The sequence below is a fragment of the Zootoca vivipara genome, chromosome 2 (assembly GCF_965207765.1).
Source record: "Zootoca vivipara chromosome 2, rZooViv2.hap1.1, whole genome shotgun sequence".
Lineage (NCBI taxonomy): Eukaryota > Metazoa > Chordata > Lepidosauria > Squamata > Lacertidae > Zootoca > Zootoca vivipara.
In genome coordinates, this window is record NC_142584.1 from 50,336,478 (window position 1) to 50,362,102 (window position 25,625).

Here is a 25,625-nt window from a genome sequence, read left to right on the forward strand (position 1 = left end):
CAGCAGATGTTAAGGAAATAAACAACTATCTGACTTTTAGAAGACATCTGAATGCAGCCCTGTTTAGGAAGTTTTTTATGTTTGATCTTTTATCGTGTTTTTAGTATTCTGTTGGGAGCCACCCAGAGTGGCTAGGGAAACCCAGCCAGATGGGTGGGGTATAAATAAATTTATTATTATTATTATTATTATTATTATTATTATTATTATTATGACACAGAGTAAATTGAACATGACATTGCAGAGAGGAATGGGAGATCTGAGTGTTGAGGGTCTATCATTTGTGGCTTTTTTGCTTTGTTTAGTTTACTGGCACTGTGTTGTTGTTTTGCAGTACAGTATACAGTCCCACACTTAGCTGGGGAAATTGACTTTAGTTGATAAATGCTAGCCAGACATTAATCTGAGTCACCTTCTTGTTCTAAAATTGTTCTATACTCATCTTACATAAGCAAACATTTGTATGACTTTGCAAAATGAAGCGCTGCTCAGCATCTACTGATCTCACCGACTGCAAAAGCTAAACGTTTTAGGTATAGTTCAACAACCAGTACTGCAGTTAAGACTACTGACATTTTTTTTATGGACAACTGCTTCATTTTTATAGAGTTGCATGCAGACAATCAGGTTTCCCTGTGACTGCATTCTCATGCAGGCAAAAGAACAGACTGGCTTCTGGATATCAAGCTTATAAAGACACAGAGCCTTTTCCATAAAACTGTGGGCAGGTCTATGCCATGCATTTAAACCATGTCCAACATGCATTTAAAGTACATGAATCTCCCTAAAGAATTCTAGGAGCTGCAGTCCCCCTCCCAAAAAAAACCCCTTACAATTTCCAGCATGGTTAAACTACAGTTCCCAAGATTCTTTGGGGAAAGTCATGTGCTTTAAATGTGTGTTGGGTGTGCTTTACAGGTATGGTGTAGATCTGCTTTAATTAGCCACATAATCCAGAATAACATATGTAGAAGTTAGCAAAATGCGCTATGTCGGAGCCAAAGGTATGCCTTTAGCACACACTCTTAAATGGATAGAACACTAGCAGTGGCAAAGTTTTTATCGGTGGTCACAAGAACTAATGTTTCCTATTCCGAATTTGAGTAAGATGTCTGAGTGGTTTGAGGGCGGGGTGTCCTAGCTGTGTATCGCTTGGTAACGAATTGATGGGTCTATGGACCGTAATAAAGATTGTTGTTGTTGGATAGAGTGAATGGGGTGCACCTTACATTAAAAGATTATACAGGTGTTAGGTGTTCTTCCCTGCCCTGCTGCTTGCTGGTGAGTAGTTTGCACATGGCTGTGAGAATGTTTAAAAGAACCAATCATATGTTTATTACAGATTTGGCACAGCAAACACAGCCTTTCTTGATTTTGTAGGAAAAATCTACTTTATAAGGTCATTTAAGCAGTCTCCCCACTATACAATAACTCCCTACAGAAGAATATCTAAAGGGCACAACAACAACCTTTCCACAGAGTCGTGCCAGCCAATACAAATTGAGTGAAAACTTCTCAATCCTAATGGCAGGCCTGGTTTAGATGCTCTAAAACCCTCAGCACAGAACCTCTCACTAAGTAACGTATGATCAGGTGCAACTGCCCTGATTGGTGCTGCTTCCTGGTAGCGATTGGTGACATAGCTGCCAAGTTATCCCTTTTTTTAAGGGATTTTCCCTTATGCTGAATAGGCTTCCTCGCGAGAAAAGGGAAAACTTGGCAGCTATGGATTGGTGTAGGTGCAGTAATAAATCCCCGCCCCCCTTTATGACTAGCTACTGGGAAGCACCACCTCCCAATGTGGTCAGATTGGGTCAGACACTACTTCCTCTGTACAGCTGCCTCCATGGACCTTTCAGAAATTGTGTCAGAATGTGGATTGAGCTCAGATACAGAGAGAAATAAAGAAGAAGAAGAAGAAATCACGAGGCCTAAAGAATTCAGTTTAGGGTAGTCCCACCACATAGCTGCTACATAACCAAAGGTTGTGTGCCCACCAAATAAAATATTTTCGTAGCTCTGTAGCATCTATATGTCCCCTTTCAACATCCTGTTTTCAGCCTTGGCTTGTGAAGAGTTGCAATCTATTTTTCCTTTGGCTTTTTCACATGCCATGACATAACAGTCAAAAATCTGACAGGTGTATCTTTTCTAAACATCCAGACACAGATATGGGGTTTTTTTGCCTTTTGGATTTATGCCTGCTGTACAGCTGTATAATCATTCCTTGACCATAAAAAGTTGCCGGCCATAACGGTAGGGGATGGAGAGAGTGAAACAATTGACTGGAAAGTTTCTGTTAGTAGATTGAAAGGCATGTTTGAATGTAAACAAGTTGAGCTTTGGTGAATGTGTATAAAGTATGTTGGCTCACTGCTCTGGCTTGTGGAATAACATTGTCCTCCCATGTCTTAATTCAGATGGATGAGATCAAAGCAAAAGACAGAACCATCTTCTCCTTGGAGAAAGAGCTGGAGACCCTGACTGGATATGTTCAGAAGCTTCAACTGCAGAAGGAGGCTTTGGACGAACAGCTCTTCTTAGTAAAGGAGGCCGAATGTAACATGAGCAGTCCCAAAAGAGAGATCCCAGGCAGAGCAGGAGATGGCTCTGAACACTGCAGCAGTCCTGTAAGAAAGGCTTTATATTTCATCACAAAGGGGGAACATTTGGGCTTTTACTGGATGCACTTTGCCCACTTATTGCATCATTTCCATGAGGAAGCATCCATTTGTGGTGCATGAAATGTGCCCTCTTGTGGCTGGCAGAAGGCTGCACTTCAATACTCTCAATTTAGCACAATTCGCAAGAAATGGTTATGGAAGTTAAAGCTTAGCATTCTTGTAGTACATGGAAGTGTTCAAATCTGTTCAAATCTTTAAAAAATAATAATCTGTTCAACAGTTCTGTAGAGTGGGGATGTCGAGGCTGAGAGATAGTGGCCTACCTAAGCCCATTGCGTTCATGGCCGATTCAGCAGAGACCCATGCATACTATGCAACAATTATTTCAGTGTTTGAATGCTTTATTTTATGTGAAATCATAAATGAATTGAATCCTAGAGGGTGAGAGACATGGTTGCAGGGTGGGGGTGGGGCTATACATTTTGTCTTCCTTGGGACCCGTCATTTCTGCCAAAGAACTTCCCTACACAGTCCAGCAGGTAACCAAGCAGCTCTTGCAGTCCATTTATCCAGCAAATGTACAGAACCTGACATTTCGGATCAGCTCAGTTTCTGAGCAACCATCAAAGGCAGCCCCACATAGAGCACATTACAGTAGCCCAACCTAAGCCATGGGGATGCAGTAGAATAGACTTACCAGGTCCAGTGGCCTCAGGCGGCTGAACTTTGGTGTCATGAAAAGGCAGCAAGTTGTTATTTATTTCATTTGCCATGTGGGGTTCAGGGGAAAGGTGCCTGTGGGATTTTCTTCCTCAGATGCCAAAATGACTTGTCTGGCCTTGGACACTGCAGTGACAGCAGTTTGCCTATATGCAGCTCTTGTATTAAATGATTTCAACATTTCCTTTGCAGGACCTACGCAGAAACCAGAAGAGGATGGCAGAGCTCAATGCTACCATACGGAAACTCGAGGACAGGAACACACTGCTGGTAGACGAGCGGAATGAACTGGTGGGTGCTTTTAGCAGTTTTTCCAACGGGGGTGCTTGAAAGCTATATCACAGAGAACAAAAGGACCTAAAAGGGGCCATGACTTATTATTTTGTTTATTAAATTTCTTCACCGCCCTTCATCCCAGGGTCAAAGGGCAGGTTACAGCATAAACCAGGTGGATTATTTACATGGCTCCTCATCTCTCTTAGATGGAAGGAATATGCAACACATGAGTAGGAAAGACAGAGGGCAAACACAAGCACATTCCCTAAAGAGGTGGGGAAGATCTCTCCTCCAAGATTTAGTCCAGTGGCAGCCAGTGCAGTTCCCTGCAGATGTTATTGGATTCCAACTCCCATCATCCCTGACTATTGGCCATGCTGGCTGGGGACTGATGGGAGTTAGTGTCCAACAACATCTGGAGGACCAGAGATTCCCCATCCTTTATATGTACCAAAAGCAGTAAACTCTTTTTCAAAGCACCTTTAGTGCTCTAATCTCCCACCCATCCCCCCACAAAAAACCCTCTGCCTTCAGCTTTAATGAAAGTTAGAATTGCCATGTTATCATTCATTTCCTAAATTGTACTAGAGACTCCCTTGCACAGTAAACAACAGCAATGAGAAATTAAATGAAGAAAGGGGTTTCTCTTATGAGTTATTATTGTTGTTGCAGTTGAAACGTGTTCGGGAAGCTGAAAAGCAATGCAAACCTCTTCTGGAAAGAAATAAGTGCCTCTCCAAGAGAAATGATGAACTCATGCAGTCGTTGCAGCGCATGGAGGAGAAACTCAAAGCAATTGCTAAGGAGAATTTAGAAATGGTTTGTACTGAGTACAGTATTCAGAACATTTTCTTCCCAGTTGTGCATAGTAATATTGGCAAGCTTTTGCCCATAAGTTTTCTTTGCAGTGAATTTATGGGATTTAAGCGCAAAAGGCAAAGCTGCCACTTGATCTCGTTAGTTGATGAAGGTTTTTCCTTCTTCAAAATTGAGTGTGAAGAATTCAGGAAATTATCAATAGCTAAAAACCAGTCAATTTCATGCTGACCCTTGTCCGGTTGTAGCTATGACATTGTAACACATCCAGATTGAGCATCCTGGTACTTACAAACTGACCACAGCAACATGCCTAAACAATAAAGAGTCTTTTTGCATTTTACAGACTAAGAAGTTTATTCTGGCATAAGCTTTTCATGGACTACAGTCCAATTCATCCGTCCAATTCATCCCAGGGGCCAATCACTGCTCCCCTTCTGTCACTTGCTCCTCCGAATTCTCCCTGACAGAGGCAACAAAACAAAACAAAATACTAAAAATAGCTGTGCCAATTTGGATGTCAGATTGTAGACACCTGGCAGAAAATGTTGCTGAAGCAGAAAATGTTGTTTAAAAGAAATTTAAAAGAAATTACTTGTTTTTAATAGTCAGGGGTTGCTTTTGTTTTGTTTGCTACACAGAAAGAAAAAATGACATCACATCCTCCTCTGAAGAAATTAAAATCTCTCAATGACCTGGATCAAGCTAATGAAGAGCAAGAGACTGAATTTTTGAAGCTTCAGGTTATAGAACAACAGAACATAATTGATGAATTGACACGGGTAGGTTGTCACTTCTACAAGACATTAGAAGTAGAGGAGTAGCCCCTGAAAGCTATCATTATGAAAAAGCAAGATGACCTATAATTATGGAAGCATTTCTCATATCCTGAAGTCAGGAGCAAGGCTCCCAGACCACATGGGATCAGACATAGCAATCCTTTATTATTATTATTATTATTATTATTATTATTAACAACAATATTTTTATTTGCAAATTTAACAAAGAAAATGAAGAGAAAGAAAAGAAATTATTGACAATAAAAAGAAAAAGAATATATTAATAATATGAATAATAGCAAAAACAACCATCAGTTCACTTTATGGATACAATTACTATCAGTTACTGCATCAAAAGTTAAACATTAACTTATAATAGAAGCCCGCCAGATATCCAAATAGATATCAACACAACATTGGCATTTATATGGCATGAATTAGTCTCCCACTGTTACGGGTTGTGTATGAATTTCACCTTGACTTCCGTTCATGAGTGGGTGCCCTGTTGGCTGGATGGTGGTGCAGTCTGCCACTAACTGAACCCACCACGGGCAGAATAATTGTGAGGATTGGTTTTTAATTCAGGGATGGGGAAAACTTTCCAGATTTTGCTGGACTCCAACTTGCACTAGTCCCAGCCAGCAAGGCCGATGGTTAGGGATGACACGGGTAGCTAACCTTTTTCAACTCATGGCCTTCATTTCCTCAAGAACCCACCTTCCATTGGGTGAGGGCCAGAGACTTCTCAATGTGGGGAATATATTTGATGCCTGAGACTGAGCCTGCCCTACCCTGGCACTCACTGTTCTTTGCTCCTCTTCTATAGGATAGAGAGAAACTTATTCGCCGCAGGAAGCATAAAAGAAGTTCCAAGCCAATCAAGGTAAGTGAAGCATAGAAATGTTTTGGACAAACAGGCTGTGCTGTATTTCATTATTGCAGAGCCCAATGTCGTGAGTAGCAGGCATTTTGGTGGGAAAGGCACTAGGCCTTGCAGACATAGTTTTGCCAGTAGAGACAATGAATTTGCACAAATAGCAGCAAATACAGGATGCATTTGCCAGGGGTGGAGCGTGTGGAGCCAAGAAGAAAAAGGAGCGGGATAAAGCAGAGATTTGTGAACCTGCATGTTGAGCTCAGTACACACCTGGACCTCATCTCCCTAGAGAGAGAGGAGCTGCAAATCTTCTGCCAGTTGGCCATGCATATCCCAAATACTTTCCACCCCTGTGATGTCTTATCCTTTATGTGGGAATAGAAACATTATAATACAAGTGTGCCTTAAATTCTCATTGATCAGTCTGTCTGCAAAACAATTTCACTTCACTTGGCAAATTTTAAGTGCTGATGCCAGTACTTTGCTATCCAAACCCACAGATTAAGCAGCTCTGTCATCTAACGGCATGACTCATCTTTCCTTTGATGTTTTCTAATTCAATTAGGAAGTCTGAAGGAACTAAGCTGGGGGGGGGCTGGATTTAACGTGGCTTACTTCATAAAGTAGCAGTTACTTTAGCATTGTTCCTGTGCCTTAGCTCCAACTAAGCCTGTGCATAAGGACATGTAACTGAAGCAACCATATATTGCTTCCCTGTTTCACCCACACCCCTTCCCTTCCTCTTTTGTTTTCCCTGTGTCAGATTTTAGAATGGAGGCTCCTCAGGGCAGGGACCTCAGTTCTTATATCTCTGTAAAGCAGCATGCACAGTGATGGAACTATGTAAATACATTGTTGCATGTGGAGACCCTTTAACCTGGCCTAGAAAAAAATTCAAGAGTGGTTGCATAGGCTCTGGTTCGGCTAGCTTCCTGCAGCATTGCAGGCAGCGCTAACTGTGGACAGCAACCATAAGTCAGCCTTGGGTGAACATCTGGGACAGAGGCAGGCACGGGTGCCTGCCACACCTGAAATCAGGCTCAGGGCACAACCCCACTCAGGGAAGACCAACCATGAGTCCTTGGATTCCTTTTAAAGGAATACCCAATGCATAGGGATGGCTAGGCATCCTGCCACCCCTATCAACAAGAACCAGAGCTATCCACAACCTTACAAGTTGTGACAATTTGCTACACAGCAGGCGAAACCCAAATGGCGCCAGCCAATCAGCCAAGTGGGGGAAATTCCTGCCGTGCCCCTGTCCCAAAGACAGGCGACACACGACGGTATAGCAAGGTCAAGCGCAAGCCCTAAAGGTAGGGAGAGGTGGGCGGGTGTTCCGATGCACTGAGACCCGAAAGAGAAGCTCAGGGTCATGTGTAGCGGTTAAATAGTGATCCCTCAAACTACTTTGATTGCCATGCCCATAGCCCAATTGCTCCCGTGTTAGAGGGACCACCAATAGGGTGTTGTGGCCACTCCAATGATCATGCCCCAACACCTAGGCCTGATTGCTGGATCCCACTGCAACACGTGCCCTCTTGTTAGGGAGGACCCGATACAACAAATCAATAGCAGCTGCAACAACAGTGGGTTGCATACAGTGGTGTCCTCCTGATCGAGGAAGGCTCTTTGATCCATCTGTGATTCCTGGATTGCATGGGGTTGGATGAGAAGACTCTTGTGGTCCCTTCCAATGCTACAGTTCTGTGATTCTGTGTGAAGAAAAGTGGGAGGCAAGCGATTTTCACTGTTTCCCTCTGCGGTTCCCCCTTTGCCTCCCCAAATCTGTAAAGGAGGTTGGGGGACTGTTTGGAAGGTGGTGCAACAGGGGTGCTGCAAGAGAAAGGGCAGCTGTGTGCAAAAATCACATCTCTCCCGTTTGATTCATGAAAGCCTGCAGCCTTCCCTGAGCAGGGCCCATTGCTAGCCAACTGGAATCCTGATGCCCCTGCGCACTGATTTCAGTGAGAATTCTCTCACTTGTACAGCACACCGTGAAGCTGTGTCCACATCAATGACTGCCACTACTCTGACACTGGGGGGAGTGAGAGGAGGAATTCTGGTGTACATTGTACTTCTAAAACAGAAAAGGGCCCACCAGTGATGCCATGTTGTGCGGACCCCAGCGCAGCAATCGCATCAGCTTGCTGTCTAGATTTTGTGGCTCAGCAGGACATGATGAAATAGCCAGTGCAGAGCCAGCCAGGCTGCACCCCATGTGCCTGAATCAAGAAAGTAATGACTGGACTTGTAAGCATGACTGAATATTGCTTGTGGTGATGGAACAATACTGGTAGTATTTTTTCATGCGAGGTTTTTCCTCCCTTCAGAGGCATATATTGGACACAGTTTATGGGGGTGACGATGACTCCATGGACTCCGAAACCTCATCCATGGCTTCATTCAGGACAGACAGAACACCAGCAACTCCAGATGAAGACCTGGATGAAGTAAGATATTTTGCCTCATACTATAGACCCTGAAGGGCTAGCAGTGGGGACTTCTGCAGTGGCAACACTTTTTATTTTTTATTTTTAAGTGACTGGTTGGAATTTTAAAAGCAGGAAGTCTGGGGCATGGCACAAATCTGTGCAAAATGTAGTTGTTTGATAAGTGTTTGTTGAATAAACTATGTGAAACAGAGGACTCTCTTGTGACCTTTTTAAAATATGTATTATAAGTTGAATTGGAAAGGGCCAAAGCTCAGTGGTAGGCGCAAGGTCCCAGATTCAATTCCCAGCATCTCCAAGTTGGGCTGGAATAGACTTCTGTCTGAAATCCAGGAAAGCTCTTGGCTGTTAGTGTCGATAATACTGAACTTGGTGAACCAATGGTGTGAACCACGGTATGGTTAGCTTCTTGTCAAAGACTACCATGGTGAGAAAAATTATTGTAGATTTCAGTGAATTTCTTCATGTTTTTAAATGTTTTTCTTGCTCATTCTTTGCCTTGTGTGTCATTTTGTTTTCAGAAAATAAATTCCCAGCGTTTTGAAAGCATGATAAAATACCTTCTTACCAGCTGAATAATCCATTCAGCTGAGTTGACACGGGCCAAACTACATGTGATGCTAAAACAAATTGAATTCCATGATTATACTTCTGGCTTTTGTTTTGTTGGTTTTTTTTTTAAAAAAATAGACTAAGGGGAAAGTGTGTGTGTGGAGGGGATCAGGATCAGGACTGGGGGGGGGGACAAGAGACTTATCTCTTCCCCTGTACCATTTTCCCACTGAAAATCCTACCCTCCTTGCAGCTGCTGTTTGCTCCCAAAGCAAATAATAGCAAAACCAGGTTTGGGGGTAAATAAATAGCAGTTGGAGGTGGGACTTTTTCTGCTGGAAAGCCGCATGGGAAAAGGGGTCGCATTTCCTGCCCCATGTTGCAGTCCTGATAGTTTTGCCCCACCTTGGAAATGCTGCGAGTTACAGTACTGGTAAATAGAGAATTCCAGTCAGGATATTCAGAAATTTGTTTAGCATCATGTGCCTGTTTGACCAAGTGTTCTAGTATTGCTTAACTCTCAAAATAAGCATGGTGTATAAATCGGGGGGGGGGGGGTATTTTGAATTCTTGTTATCTGGTGTTATAACCAGTGCTTTTTTTCTTTAAAAAATGTTTAGGGGTACTCCCATTTTCCTACTCATATTGAAATACTGCCTCCCAATGAGGCCAAACTTAGATTTACAGAATGTTTTGGGGTATGCGTACCCCCAGGAAAAAAGCACTGGTTATAAGTACATTTTAAGTATGTTGACATCACATTTTTTGAAAGAGAACTGAGTGTTTGGTTTTTAAAGGAAACCATATATAAGAGAGAACACAAGCTACAACAATGCTCTCTTTAGGTTATATTAATTTAAAATAAACTAAAGAAGTCCAGGAAGCAACAAACAACCCTTTTCCCTTTAAAAATAAGTTATTGATGGTTGCATTTCAATATGGTGACTCTTTTTAACTTTATGTTCATTAATCTCCTAAACAAAATACCAAAAAATTATGTGGCTTTCGACATGGTAAAAGCCCTAAACCATCCTAAGCAACCCTTCCAAGTTTTCATAACATACATTCCTAAAGCTTATACCCACTTGAGACTCCCTCTATTTATTTCTCTGGCAGAGCTTAGCAGCTGAAGAATCAGAGTTGCGATTTCGACAATTGACAAAGGAGTATCAAGCCCTGCAGAGAGCCTATGCATTACTGCAAGAGCAAACAGGGGGTATCATAGATGCAGAACGAGAAGCCAAGGTTAGTATTTGCCATGGGCAACTCAAACATACACCCCAAACTTAAAAACAGAGGGGGAGGAGAGACGTTGGAAGAAACTCATAGCTATGTCACAAAATCAGAGTTTTGTTATGGTTCGTAGAGGGCCACCAAGGAACATGGTGCCAAGCTAGATGTGACACTATTCATGCAATTATCAATAGCATGAATGTGTATTTTTTAATTTTAAAAAATAGCAAGCATTGGGATGATCAGGACTGTAGTAAGTGGCAAAGGGTTAAAGCCCCCTCCCAGGTTGAGTCTCTCATTCCTGCTATTTTTTATTTGTAAATCACACAATTGCCTAAATAGTATTACATCAGGTTTGATCCAGAGTTACATGATATAAGCAAAAACATAAGACCCTGCTTGAAGGAGCTTATAATTGAATTTTGATAGTGGAGAAGACAGAAAAAGAAGGAGATGTAGCATCAGGGGAGCAAGAGCACCAAAGTCTGAAAGTGGGGAAGTATAGTTATGCATTCCTGGGCCCATACATCTCCTGAGAATCAGTGCCAGTGGTGGGACCAATAACAGGAATGAGAGACCCCATCTGGGAGGAGGCCAAAATGTATCGTATTGGCCTTTTTCTAAAAGCCACATTTTGTGAAAAATTAGGATATATATGAATAAATGATACAGCCAGTGTGGTGTAGTAATTTGGGGTGTAAGTAAAGGTAAAGGGACCCCTGACCATTAGGTCCAGTCGTGACCGACTCGGGTTGCGGCGCTCACCTTGCTCTATTGGCCAAGGGGGCTGGCATACAGCTTCCAGGTCATGTGGCCAGCATGACAAAGCCACTTCTGGCGAACCAGAGCAGTGCACGGAAAAGTTGTTTACCTTCCCGCTGTAGCAGCACCTATTTATCTACTTGCACTTTGACATGCTTTCGAACTGCTAGCTTGGCAGGAGCTGGGACCGAGCAATGGGAGCTCACCCCGTCGCGGAGATTCGAACCGCCGACCTTCTGATTGGCAGGCCCTAGGCTTTGTGGTTTAACCCACAGCGCCACCACAATAGTATTTTTACCATTATTTCCTCCTCTCACACTGGGGGAAGGGAATAGGGAGGCAGTTCTTTCTCCAGTTTCTCCTTCCTTCTTCAGTTCAGTCTGTCCTCTGGGAAACTGCTCTGGAGGGCTTGGGGGCTGCTGGAGCACAAGAAGAGCCCTGCTGGATCAGGCCAAAGGCAGCATCCTGTTCTCACCCTGGCCAACCAGATGCTTGTGAGAACCTCACAAGCAGAACACGAGTGCAACAGCGCTCGCCCCTCTTGTGATCAGCCAGAGGGGAAAAGCAAAACTGGAGAAACTCCATGTTTTTCCTTTAGTTAAAGGAAAGGATCCTGGTTTCTGCTGTGCAAATTGAGCCTGACTTTCTTTGCAGTGGATTGTATCCCCAGGACCCTGTATGATGTGCACACTTCATAATGTTGTGGCTATACTTTTCAACAGGCACAGGAGCAGCTCCAAGCTGAAGTCCAGAGGTACAGAGCTAAAATAGAGGATCTGGAAAAGACGCTGGCCCAGAGAGGACAGGTATATTCTTTACGACTGGTGTTTTCTGCAGCTGTTTTCACGCATAGGCAATATTTATTTGCTTCCGCATAAAGAAGTTGTTAGAAGCATGGTTTGTTTTATGAGAAATAAATGCTTTGCATACATGTTTCCACTATGTGAAAGGTGACATGTGAAGAACATAAGAGATACACAGAAAACTGTAACAACACGTCAAGGTGTCCCATCCATTAAATGTAGCTGCTTTCGGATGTCCCACTTCCTACAACACAACTATAGATTAATTTGGTAGTAAGTGCAATATAAAGCTGAATAAGAGTTGAGTCAGCACAGTAAAAATAACATCCATTATTTTCTTAGTCATAGTGACTTTAATTACTATCATGACTGTGGTTTCCTGTCTCCTGCAAATGTCAGGCCTTTCTGAGCCAATTCACACAATATAATTTTCTTAGACATGTATTAGTTCGTTTCACACAAAAAATGTGTCCATACACATCATAGTGTATCTACTTCATTGCCTATCACACTTCTTTTAATGTTAAAATATTTCTTCCCATCAAACAGGACTCCCATTGGGTAGAAGATAAGCAACTTTTTATTAAGAGGAATCAAGAGCTTTTGGATAAGGTATATTCAAAACCTGAATTTCTAGATTGTACATCAGTACGTAGGATTTGGTGCTGAAAACTAGAGCCACTGTACCTTGTTCTATCCAGGATTCCAAATGCATGCTAATAAGCTGTTCATTTCTCTGAAATTCTGTAAGTAGTCTATACAACAGGTAGGCACAAAGCATAGATATCAAAATGTTACTGAGGTTTGCATAGGAAGAAAGTAAAATATATTAATTCCAAAATGCAAGAAATGAAGAACAAATGAAATATATCAAGATGAAACTTAATTACAAAGAAAGGGCAGTAGTTGTAATCAAAAATGGCAAAACAAAAGACTCTCCAACAACATCAGACTGTACAGTAAAAGTAACTTTTGGCAGCAATTTTTTCATCCTTCTTCAGAAGTGGCCTTTCAGAGCAACTAAGAATTCTTCCAATTTTGCTCAAAGGCCAATCCTTACACAATGTATTTAATAATATAAAACATGAAAACTGAAAAGTCATCCAAGAAAACTGCATGAATCATCAAAAATAATCTTCAAAAGTATCTCTTAACCACAAGGAACACTGAATCCCTCAAAAGTCCCAAATCAGCACATGCAGATCTTGTTTTATGTGCCAGGTTGCTTTTGATATATTTCCATCGATTTTTAAAGGCAATTTATGCTTATAGCACATGACCTGTAACCTTTATAGGCTTTGTTATGTTTTCCATTATCAGGCTGACCAGAAAGTTTAAAAAGTTGGATATCTTCCATTTGGGGGGGGGTGGAATATTGCAGGGGAGACAGTGGCAGTAACAAACTTCTAAACAAACATGGTCTGGAATCTCCACTAATTATATATTTACATTTGCCTTATAGATAGAAAAACTGGAAATCGATAACCATCGATTGCAACAGGAGCTGCAGGATGCCAGAGATCAAAATGAGCTGTTGGAGTTTCGGAATCTGGAGCTTGAAGTAAGACGCCATGGACCATTTATTGCAGAATGATTTTTTTTATTATAAGTTTGTGTTTGTGGTTTGCTGTTTGGAAGCTGTTAGCTGCTTTGAATATTTTATCCAGAAAAACAGAGTGCAGATACACAAAAATATATAAATGATCATTGATGAACAAAGATAACTGAACTGGGAAGAGCAGTGTGGAGTAAAAGTTGCCCAGTTCCTTCCTCCTTCCTTCCTTCCTTTCCTTCTTTCTTCCTTTCTTCCCTCTGAACAATAGTTGCTGGGAAGCACAATTGGGGAGAGTGCTGTTATGCTCATATGCTCCTTGCAGGCATCTCATAGGCATCTGGTCAGCCACTGTGAGAACAGAATGCTGAACTAGTATTGACCTGAGCTCTTTGTATATCCTTATGTTAAAGAACAGCAGAAATAATTAGATGGGCTCACCACCAAGCATCTCCAGGGACAAACAGCATGTCACATTCAAGCTTGGTGTTGCTATTTCAGGAGTTCCTCAGTACAGTGTCTCACTGAGAAATTCACCAGAGCTTGCATTTTTAGTGTAGATCAGCTAATCCAGAATAAATAACAGGCTTCAGATCTGTCACAATCAATCATCCATATGAATAGTCTTCTTTGATATATGTTGACAACACCATTAATAGCAGATCGGTTCCCTCTGCTTTGTATAATGTTGTCGTTTTTAGTCGTTTAGTCGTGTCCGACTCTTCGTGACCCCGTGGACCAGAGCACGCCAGGCACTCCTGTCTTCTACTGCCTCCCACAGTTTGGTCAAACTCATGTTCGTAGCTTCGAGAACACTGTCCAACCATCTCGTCCTCTTTCGTCCCCTTCTCCTAGTGCCCTCAATCTTTCCCAGCATCAGGGTCTTTTCCAGGGTGTCTTCTCTTCTCATGAGGTGGCCAAAGTATTGGAGCCTCAGCTTCTGGATCTGTCCTTCCAGTGAGCACTCAGGGCTGATTTCCTTAAGAATGGATAGGTTTGATCTTCTTGCAGTCCATGGGACTCTCAAGAGTCTCCTCCAGCACCATAATTCAAAAGCGATCACCCTTCTTTATGGTCCAGCTCACTCTTCCATACATCACTACTGGGAAAACCAAATGAATTTAAATATTGTAAGAACAGATAAATAAAGTCAGTGCATGTTTTTGAGAACATTCTTACTGGCATTTGGTAACCCATATATTTCATTTCAAATTAACATTCTCGTGCTCTTTTTTAATTTAGTAGATTTATATACTGCTCACTCAAAAAAATTCTCTGTTGTTTATTATTGAACCTACTGGTTGCTTGTCTTACAAAAACTCAAAGCAGCTTACAAACATACATTAAAACAAACAAACCTACAGCATATATCAGACATAAACACTATAGCTCAGCTGTATATTTGTCGCTTCATTTTAAAGGATGAAGAACAAATTGCTTGAACAGGGTAAAAAAAGCAAAGTTTTCATCTGCTCAATGTACATAACTCTTCTAATTCTTACATAATTCTTACATTTTACTTGAAGGAAAGAGAAAGAAGGTCTCCACCATTTAATCTACAAATCCACCCATTCTCCGATGGTGTAAGTGCTCTGCAGATCTACTGCATGAAAGAAGGTGTCAAGGTACGTTAGAATGGATTCACTTAAAAAAGGAAATATCATGTCTTTCTTTTTGGAACTCATTTCAGTTGTTAAATTGTTCGTCTAGGTACAAACAAACACATGAAGATAGGAGCGGAGTTAGGATTATGGTGATCCCAATTTAAGCACATTCAAGGATCTCATTTGCATAGAGTCTGTACATTTAATCCATGACCCTCCATTATCCAGTGTATTAGTCCATGTACCTGCAAAGACACATGACTTTTGAGTTCAAAGAAGTTGGGCACAGGATCAGTGGGCCCGACCCTGATGAGCTCTTCCCAAAGTTCCCTGAACACTTGAATTTCGCTTTCATGAATGAAGTGTGTTAGACAGTAGAGCTGGATATGATTTTAAGCACTCTAGTTGTGTTGATTATATAATATATTCTATATATCAGGCATGTCCAACAGGTAGATCGTGATCTACTGGTAGATCACTGGATGTCTGTGGTAGATCACTGGCTCCCCCCCCCCCAAAAAAAAGAAGCTCAGCAAATTTGGCTCCCCTAAAAAAGTTCTACATCTTTGCCCTGAAGCCCCCAAAACAAGGCTTTCCTTCCTAAAAAAAAAAGCTCAACAACCTCAACCTGAACCCCGCAAAAGGGGGTAGATCACTGCCAGTTTTTAACTGTGAGTAGATGGCAGTCTCTTCGAAGTTGACCACCCCTGCATATAATTTAGTGTTGAAATCACTAGTGTCTTAGATGCTTATCCACACTTAGTGTCCCCTTGGGCGATAGAAGGCACTCCCTGAGTGGCAATGGAAGGTGCTTCACCATGCTAGAACACAAATTAGAACTACTGAATTTGGTATCAATAGGAAATTGTGACTTAAGCTAGAAAAGGTAGACAGCAATAAATAGATGGTATGGTGGGCTGAACCCAGGTTAAATTGAAGAAGATAGAGGGTTTTTTCAAAAGACCACATTTCTACATGCTGGAGATTGCTAGAGCCTTATGAGGCCTCTCCTCCTCCAGTTTTGGTGCTTTTGTAGCTGTGTCCTGACCTTCTCATGCAAATCTGCTTGGTTCCACCCCTTCAATAGTTCTGCTGCCTTCACACAACTCTACATTCACTTCACCCTTTCAGTCTATGCATGTTTTAGGGCTCAGTTGTTAAGTAGAGTTATTTTCGCCCTGTCCAGCAATAGGAAGAGAGGTTCTTATCACAAATCTGATATTACTGACTGTGAAAAGCCTTGATCCTTCTGTTCTTAATAAGTGTTATTTTTTTTAATAGGATGTTAGCATTCCAGATCTTATAAAACAGTTAGACATCTTGGGCGACAATGGGGTAAGTGATATGCATACCTGACAGGTTCATATTATGTACAGCACCACAAAGGAAACTTGCAAGGCTGCAGAGTAATGTAGCAACCTGTTTTTATCAAAGAGGAAAGCAATAGAACTGTGTTCGTAATCTCTTTTTTCAAATTACGTAGTTTTTATTAAGGTGTTTTTTTAAAAAACAAAGAAAATAGATAAACAGAGAAGAAAACTTTGTCTGAGATGTTTGGTTTTCAAGAAAGGTATTGCCCAATTGTGCATTTTGGAGATATTTCTGTCAGTTACAAAGACTGGCCTTTTGTGGATAAGAAAGGGTTTGTCTCTGATACAGAGTTCTGCGCTCACCGCAGAATGTAATGTCCATGCAGGCATGTTTCCCCATTCATTTGAAGAGAGAATGTGATTTTGCACAGTGCATCACATTGCCTGTACACAAAACTGCTTCCTCCACTTAAGTGAATGGGAAAGGTCCATTAAGGGCATGGGAATACTAAGAAACTAAGATGTATTGGATTATAGGAGAAACTGAAACGGAATTCTCTTCCTCAGAGAGAGAGAGAGAGAGTACCTATTTAGCAAACAACTGTTGCTTTTCTCAGTTTGATCTTTTGCCTTTTGAAATTTACAGAATTTAAGAAATGAAGAGCAAGTGGCTATAATTCAAGCTAGCACCGTGTTGTCCCTGGCAGAAAAGGTACTTTTGGGGCATTTGGTGTCTTTAAGTGTACATGAATTTAATTGGAATATGAATTGGAAAGTGATGTAGCACAGAATGAGGGTGGGGGACTGAAATATTATCTGTCTGTCAAATAGTATGTGGTCTTCTCATAGGAAAGAATGGATAAGAGTAAAATATGATTCAGGTGCATTTGCCACAAAAGGAAACATCAGTTTGCTCCTGCTTGTTTGTTTTTTAAATAATTTCATTCATCAATCCTGTTGTTCAGGTTGGCTTGGTTCTTGGATATAAGCCAAATCATTTTATTTTGTGACCATTTACTACATTTCAATTGCCCAAGGCACTGCTCACTTTAACATTCTAGTTCCAGTATGAGTTCATTACAGTTAAGAGTAAAAACCAGCATCTCATTGTTCAGATAAATGACAATTTGCTTGGCCTGAAAGCTCCTACTCTGTGAATAACAACAGATTAATGAGCAATGTGCACTTTAGCTAGCAGAGTCTGTCCTTGAAATGATGAGGTTACTACCCAGAATGATGCACACACTGATTCACATTAACACAGACTGCCCTTTAAATGGAGAGCAGGTCCGCAATTGGGTACATAGGAAGTAGCCATATACCGGTACTGAGACCATTGATCCATCTAGCTCAGTATTGTCTACATTTGACTGGTAGCAGCCCTCCATCATTTTTCAGACATGGTTTTCTCCCAATCCTACCTGGCAGGGATTGAACCTGGGACCACCTGCACACAAAGCAGATGCTCTACCGCTGTGCCACGGCTTCCTGGCACTGATTCTGCCTGTGCTGTAAATGATAAACTGAGGAGCTCTGAGCATGAGCAGAAGCACTCAGCCCTTTGAATGGGAAAAGATGAGCAACAGCAAAAATAGAGTATCCAGGGGGAAATATCTCAAACATACAGGACTTATGTTTGGGAAGATGGAAATATTCACAAGAATGGAATTGGAGGGATTTGCACAAGTGGTTAAGAAACAGAACTTGCCTGGACTTGGCTCTTGGACAGGGTTGGGTAACTTGTAGACTTCTACATACTGCTGGACTCCAGCTCCCATCAACCTCAGCCAACATGGCCAATGGTCTGGGCTAATGGGAGGTGGAGTCTAGCAACATCAGGAGGCCCATAGAGGTTCCCCACTGTTACCCTAGGCCACGTTTTCAGTGCTTGAGATGTGAATAGTAACCCCTGTGATCAGGGGTTTCTTTTTAAAAAACCTTAAGCACACGCACATACACTTTAGACAAATTAATGGCAAACAACTGAAGTAAGATATTTATTTATCCACGTTGTGAAAACTTATATCCTTACAGGTTACAGGTTGAGCCACAACCCGGTATATAAACCACATAAACCCAACATTCTAAATGTTCTGTTTTATTCTATTATTTCATTGTGATGGTTTGCTGCTTTGTTGTTTGCTGCCCTGGGCTTCTTTGGGAGGAAGGAAATAGGATAGAAATGTCAAGATTAATAGATAACAAATGCATAGAATTACAGGTCAGTAACATCAGTGCTGTTATCTGTTAGAATGCCATTAACTGCCTTTACAGTTGCTGAAAGAGAAAGCCGTTACGAGAGACATTGCACATATTTTTGTAAATCAAGAAAATCTTTAATAATAAAAAAGAAGGCTCCTCTTTCCTTTGTTTCTTGTTTTGACAAGAGTAATGAAAAAAAGATGCAAATAACTTTTTGACCTTGCTCCTTTTTCTAGTGGATACAGCAGATTGAAGGGGCTGAGGCAGCTCTGCACCAGAAGATGATGGAGCTGGAGAGTGACATGGTAGGGTGGAAACCATATATTAGACCTTCTTGTAATTGTTGCAATCTTTGTCCCATACACCATACATTTTATTATATATATCCTGAATTATTCTGAGTGTCAAATATGTCTTTTGCTACAGTTTCTTGAATAATTAATTTGTGGGTTTGTTTGTTTTTTTCCAAAATCATCCTTCATTGTAGGAGCAGTTCTGTAAAATAAAGGGTTATCTAGAGGAAGAACTGGACTACAGGAAACAAGCTCTTGACCAGGCCTATATGGTAAGTTGAAAGCAAGAGCAGGAATGAACACCAGAACATAGATCTCAGAACACTGATTACATGCACCTCCAATGTATTGGGGGGTACATTCTCAAGTCAGCAGTTGGAATTGTGTCTCTGTGTTTGGGTTTTTAGAAGGTAGAACATTTTCCCTGTTGTGGGGGTGGGAGGGAAAGAAATCTGCCTGAGCGATGGGTATCTTGCATATGCGAAAGCTCCATTGCCTACATGGAGGTTCTGTGGGCATAATGGCAGAAAAGGGTGCATATTGTTCTCTGTGTGCAGGGTTACATCTGCTGTTGAAGTGAATGGGAAAATCTAAATGTGATTGTAAGCATTCACTACAGTACATCTAAGTGAGTAGGCAGGTAGATGATTTTAGACCTTCATGTAGAATTGTCATCATTTACCAAATTCTAGAGACTAATTAATACACTACAGAGAGAGAGAGAGAGAGAATGAGACATAAAACTATCACAAACTTTCCATTTTCATTTTGACCCCTCCAGTCTAGGCACCTTGCTCTTCTACATAATAGTTTTAAAATATATGCATAAATAGAAAACTCAGGCGTATACCTACCCAAGTGGTTTAGTGTGAGGTTATATATCCCCTAAACACCTTTTCCTCTTCCATTGCTTAGAGAATCCAGGAGCTTGAAGCCACTTTGTACAACGCTTTGCAGCAAGAAACAGTGATCAAGTTTGGAGAACTGCTCAGTGAGAAGCAGCAGGAGGAACTTAGGACCGCTGTCGAAAAATTAAGACGGCAGATGCTGAGAAAAAGCAGAGAATATGATTGCCAGATCTTGCAGGAGAGAATGGAGTTGCTTCAGCAGGCACATCAGGTGAGATTCAGATGACAGAAGAAATACTAGTTACAGGTAGGTAGCCGTGTTGGTCTGACGTAGTCGAAACAAAATAAAAAAAAATCCTTCCAGCAGCACCTTAAAGACCAACTAAGTCTTTATTTTGGTATGAGCTTTCATGTGCAAACATTTGCATTGTTACCCACTGTTTCATGGTCAATGCATTTGACCTGTAAAACATCAGCAACAAATAAGGTAGACCTGTGGATTTTGCATCACATAAGGCAACTCCAGACTGGCAGTATTTCACAGGATGGAATCATACCAGGAAATTTAGGTTCACACAATTAAAGAATAAAAGCACTCTGTCACCCTAGTTTAACAGATCCACTTAAAAAAAGAAATGGATTTTTTTGCAGATAGGAAAGTAATGCATTGAAAATTGGGAAATGAACAAATGATTTACAAAATAAACATCCCACAAGCAAATTAGGATAAAAGTTCAATAAACTGGTTGTCCGGAGGAGCTCCAAGTGGTAAATAAGTACATGCTTTACTCACATTCAGAAATTAAGGAAACCCAAACTTATTTTTGACGTTTTGAGTCTGTGATTGTATATTCCCTTACCTGGAAGCAAGCTCCATTTAACTCAATAGAACTTATTTCTGGGTAGACAGGTATCCGATTGCACTATAAGTAGAGTGCACATTAACTGCTCACCATCAATACAAGTTCTTAATTTAGAAATCTTAAATGATATTTTCTCTATCAAAATTCAGCAAACCTAAAGTTTCTTTCTGTTTTTTATGTGTGCATTTTATTTCTAGAGGATCAGAGATTTAGAAGATAAAACTGACATCCAGAAGAGACAGATCAAGGATTTAGAAGAAAAGGTTGGTTATTTACATTTTTTAAAAATGTGTAGAAGCCTAGGTGGTTTAATATTTTATGTGTTCTTTTCAGGTTTATTAAGTCTCATTGGTGTTAATTAATTGTTCTGCTGCTTTGCATTTTTCACTCTACAGATTGTACGCCATGAAATTTTGAAGAGGCTTTTCTGTAAACCTGTGCCTTTCCATTGGAAACCAGCTGTTTCTGTTAGAGCTGAGCCAGAATACTCCCTCCTTCACTTCAGTGCCCCCATGACTCATTGTGGATATTTGAAATGGACATGTGAACAGGAGTAAAGAATTCCCCACTACCCAGCAAGAATTGTTCTTGCTCCCTATTGTTACTGGATGCTATTTTGCTTCCTCCCCACCTAAGACATAAGGGCTGGAAACTTTCTGTATCTGCCCTTACTCTGATTTGGCTTCAGGCTGACGCCATCAGAATGAGGGCAGGAACAAAAAAAACCCTGACTTTGGCATCTTCTAGGTAGGAAAGAACTTTGAAGAATCATTGTGCTTTGCAGCAACACGCACATAATCACTCCAACACTGGAGAAAAGTGATAGAGGTCAATGGAAGGATACCTTCCAACACTCCAGTATGAGTGAAAAAAAAATGTTCTTTAAATAACTTTCAGCTCAGCTCTAGTGTCTATTTACTGCTATCCTATTTTAAAATTTACAAAGGGAAAGAAACACTGGCCTGAGATATTAGTTGTGATTCAGACTTGCAGATTTGCCCATATTTGTGTAATGGCTGATCAAGAGCAGTTTTTGGTTTTAAGTCAGTCTACCCCCTTCATCGGATTTTTTTCTTCCTGTTAATGAATCAGACAGCTGGTAGTGCACTTCACAGCAGCAAATGGATTTTAACTGAAGAAGCCATTCAGCCTTTAATCTCTGTGTGAAAATCAAAGCAAAATATTGGCACTAATCCACTTATGCCATCATGCTGAAAAGCATTTCAGGGAAAAGAATAAACCCAAAAGATTTTCCATCTTGGTTAAGCATGAGTAGTTGACATTCATAATACAAAGGCTTTCCCTATTTACTATTTTTGGATGACCAAAATATATCATTCTATCATTTTGCTACTACAGATTTATACAGGCTGTCCAGTCTTGCACTCTAATCCTGTGTTGTGTTCAAGACATGGGAGCTCCAGTGCACCCAAGGAAATACAAATTGCACAGCAGCACCCATTCTTGTGCCCACAAATTGGGTCCTTTCAGTGACATGAATTTTGATTCCTACATGTGCATCTGAGATCATGCCTCTTCATCAGATCATAAATCCCCAGCTATTCAAAGTCAGCCTAACAGGCTGATTTCCATGGAAATTTGCCAAGCTACTAAGAACGAAGCCTTTAATAATTATTTGTGCCAGTCAAATGTTAACAAAATGGATGCAACCCTATAGTCTAAAAGTGATGTATCACTTCCAAGAGAAAGGGTTTACTGGAAGTATAATCATTGTAATCACATGTCTAATGGAGTTAGATCCTTATCACATACATCATAGTGAAAATAAATATTATAACCCCGAAATATAATGTGTTCTTTTCTTCTTCCTCTGCAGTTTCTTTTTCTGTTCTTGTTCTTCTCTCTTGCCTTTATTCTTTGGCCTTGATGTCAAATGTGCCTCTTGAAAGGTAAGACTTCTTTCTTTGTTTTCCCTTAAAATACTAAGCCACACGCATACCTCTTTCTAGGTTCTTATCCAAAGCAGCACAACTGAATATCTAAACCGATGTTGATCCAGAAACATGATCAATCAAGTGTGTTTCAGACCTTCTACAAAGGGCCATTTCATACATTATGCAGAGGCCAACTTGAGTTTTCCACGGGAAGTTGCAGCCAATCTCAGCTCCCTGAGTGGACCTTTCTGTTGTATGTGTTCGTAAACACATTTATTGCACTCAGACTTTACATTAGATGGTTGCTGTAATGTCTGGTGACCCTAAGGAAATGTGGAATGTTGCCTTTGTCCAGAATATATTATTGGTTGGTTCTAACCTTTGTCCTCTGTCCAGCAACCCTTCCCTCATTATTTTCCATAGCACCAGCTTTTCGTAATATAGAGTCTGAACCATAAGTCATCATTTGGAGTGACTAGCTTAAGATGCAGAACAACAATAACAACAACAACAAAAGATTTCATGGTTTGACTTCTCTTTATGTCTTTAGAGTATAATAAACTAATAGCTACTCACATAGACTGAACTGTCTTTGAAGACAATATCGAAGTAGAAAAAAATACCCCAAAATTCTAAATTTAAAGCCTGGTCTCTTCTAAATAAATATAAAGGAAGACACATACCATGTTTCTCATATTATAAGTCATGTCTTATAATCTTTTTTTCTCAAGAAAATAAGCCTATGGCTTATTTTCGGGGGGTGTCTTATTATTTTTTAAAAAAATTACAGTATGGTACCTCCCCTGTCCGGCGCCTGGAACTGGCTGCTGCTGCGCTGCTGGGCGCGTTGTCGGCGCTTCAGCAGGGCACGCTGCTGGGTCCCGCCGGGTCGGGGCTTCACGCGGCGCGCGCTGAGGCTCTTGCTGGATCCCGGCTCGGAGCAGCGCGCGCTGCGGCTCTTGCTGCGTCCCGCAGCGCCAGCGCCAAGCGCCAACCCAGCAGCGGGAACGGCGGGACCTGCAGCGCGCGCGACAGGAAGAGGAGGGACCAGCGAGTGGCAGCCGCGGCGGCCAATGAAGGCTCGGCCGGGTGTTTTTTGTCGTTGTAGCTGCGTCCCGCTGCGTCCCTCCTCTTCCTGTCGCGGCTCGGCGCCCGGAACTGGCGGCTGCTGCGCGCGTTGTCGGCGCTTCAGCAGGGCACGCTGCTGGGTCCCGCCGGGTCGGGGCTCCACGCTGCGCGCGCTGCGGCTCTTGCTGCGTCCCGCCGCCGGGTCAGCGCTTGGCGCGGTGCATGCTGCTGGACATTTTGGAGGGGCAGCAGCAGCCGATTCCGGGCGCTTACAGGCATCTTCCTCTTCCATGGCGCCATCCAGACCTGCTCCCACCACTACGGCTTATTTTTGGGGTATGTCTTATATTTCTTCAACTCAGGAAAATCCTGCCATGGCTTATTTTGTAGGGATGACTTAAAATATGAGAAACATATTTTGGTTGCTTTTTCAAGTCTCCTTATTAACAGTTGCTATTTTACTTTGATTTGTATAGGTTGTAGCAAGCTGCCAGCACTCGCCACTATGCTCCACTCTCTCCAAACTGGTGTGGGAGACGAGCCAGGAAGGTCACAAGTGTCATTGCGCACTGTGATGACATCACACGTGGGTGCTGTTTGCTTACCAACCAGCACCACAATCAGGTGCAGCCATGATTGCTGCCAGCTGGGCAAGAAAGGGCCTAGCTGGGCAGTACCTTAGAGCAGTGTTAGCCAAACTCGGCCCTCCGGCTTTTTGGGGAGTACAATTCCCATCATCCCTGACCACTGGTCCTGTTGGCTAGGGATGGTGGGAGTTGTAGTCCCAAAACAGCTGGAGGGCCAGGTTTGCCCATCACTGCCTTAAAGGTAAAGGTAAAGGGACCCATGACCATTAAGTCCAGTCGCAGACTTCTCTGGGGTTGCGGCGCTCATCTCGCTTTACTGGCCAAGGGAGCCAGTGTTTGTCCGCAGACAGCTTCTGGGTCATGTGGCCAGCATGATAAAGCTGCTTCTGGCGAACTAGAGCAGTGCACGGAAACACCGTTTACCTTCCCGCCAGAGCGGTACCTATTTATCTACTTGCACTTTGATGTGCTTTAGAACTGCTAGGTTGGCTGCCTTAGAGCCATGAAATGGTCCAGAGATGCTTAGAAGAGGGAGGAGATGGAAGGAGAGGAGAGAGCAGAGAGACTGGAAGCAGGTACAGTACTGCTCTTTAATTAGGAAGATCATTTGAATGGTCCCCTTTTACCAGACATGCTTTTCTCTTGCTTTCTAGAGCGATTGGCTATAAAGAAAAGTCCTCAAAGGGCAGATGCTTCCAAACACATGAAGAAGAGAACACTGTTTACAACTATTGCAAAACAAAGCAACACTCTGTCACCGAGAGACCACATCCACCATGTAGTTTTAAGCCATTACTTCAAGATTTGTTACTTGACAGTTCCCTGTCTAAAGCTACAAGATATGCTGCACTTAATAACATTCTATAAGGAGGGAGACAAATATGCCATCAGCATATATCACTAGGATTTTTATTTTATTTTTTATGGTGAAGAATCAGCAAGCAAACCACATCCAGCCGATTGAGTAAAGGTATGCCAGGCAAGGAACCAAAGTTACTATGAACAATCTATCCCTGCTGTGCAGGGGGGTTATTTTAAACACGGACACCAACTTCCCATGAAAGTCATTGATAATAAATGGGACAGAGCAGAAGAAACGTATCCAGGACTCTTAAGGGGACAGTGACAATAAAACAGGTGATGTGGAAAGTCTGGCTTTCTTAATACAGGGACTCTTTCTCTCTCTCTCTCTCTCTCTCTCTCTCTCTCTCTCTCTCTCTGATTTTAAACTCAGGAACAATGACAGCTGCAATGTGAACAAAAGGGGGGAAACGTTCTCTGTTTTTGTTTCATAATGGGTTGAAACTGACAATGGGATAGACGTGGTTGGAATGTTAATCTACTGCTGCCTGCAGTATAGCATGGGTGATCCATCTAGTGAGAATGCCTGACAGCGCTCTTGAGGATTCCTAACAATGCTGTAGCCTTATTTGTCGTCAGGGTCCTTCCGCAAAGGGAGGGTGGCTGTTACATCAAGTGAAGAACTTGACAAGGACACAACACTCATT

General features: G+C 41.8%; 1 protein-coding gene across 1 annotated transcript in view; it reads left to right on the plus strand.

Moving 5' to 3' along the window:
* Positions 1-24,878, plus strand: part of JAKMIP2 (janus kinase and microtubule interacting protein 2) — a 36,808-nt gene extending 11,930 nt beyond the window's left edge. Inside the window, exons 3-21 of the mRNA XM_035108012.3 lie at positions 2,421-2,630; positions 3,537-3,635; positions 4,293-4,439; positions 5,078-5,218; positions 6,042-6,098; positions 8,426-8,545; positions 10,214-10,342; positions 11,815-11,898; positions 12,445-12,507; positions 13,358-13,456; positions 14,974-15,072; positions 16,333-16,386; positions 17,008-17,073; positions 18,800-18,868; positions 19,051-19,128; positions 19,772-19,975; positions 20,765-20,830; positions 22,405-22,477; positions 24,771-24,878. Of these exons, the coding sequence (XP_034963903.1) occupies positions 2,421-2,630; positions 3,537-3,635; positions 4,293-4,439; positions 5,078-5,218; positions 6,042-6,098; positions 8,426-8,545; positions 10,214-10,342; positions 11,815-11,898; positions 12,445-12,507; positions 13,358-13,456; positions 14,974-15,072; positions 16,333-16,386; positions 17,008-17,073; positions 18,800-18,868; positions 19,051-19,128; positions 19,772-19,975; positions 20,765-20,830; positions 22,405-22,455 (1,836 nt within the window). The 3' untranslated portion in view covers positions 22,456-22,477; positions 24,771-24,878. The remainder of the gene's footprint in view (positions 1-2,420; positions 2,631-3,536; positions 3,636-4,292; positions 4,440-5,077; positions 5,219-6,041; positions 6,099-8,425; positions 8,546-10,213; positions 10,343-11,814; positions 11,899-12,444; positions 12,508-13,357; positions 13,457-14,973; positions 15,073-16,332; positions 16,387-17,007; positions 17,074-18,799; positions 18,869-19,050; positions 19,129-19,771; positions 19,976-20,764; positions 20,831-22,404; positions 22,478-24,770) is intronic.
* Positions 24,879-25,625: the final 747 nt, after the last annotated feature.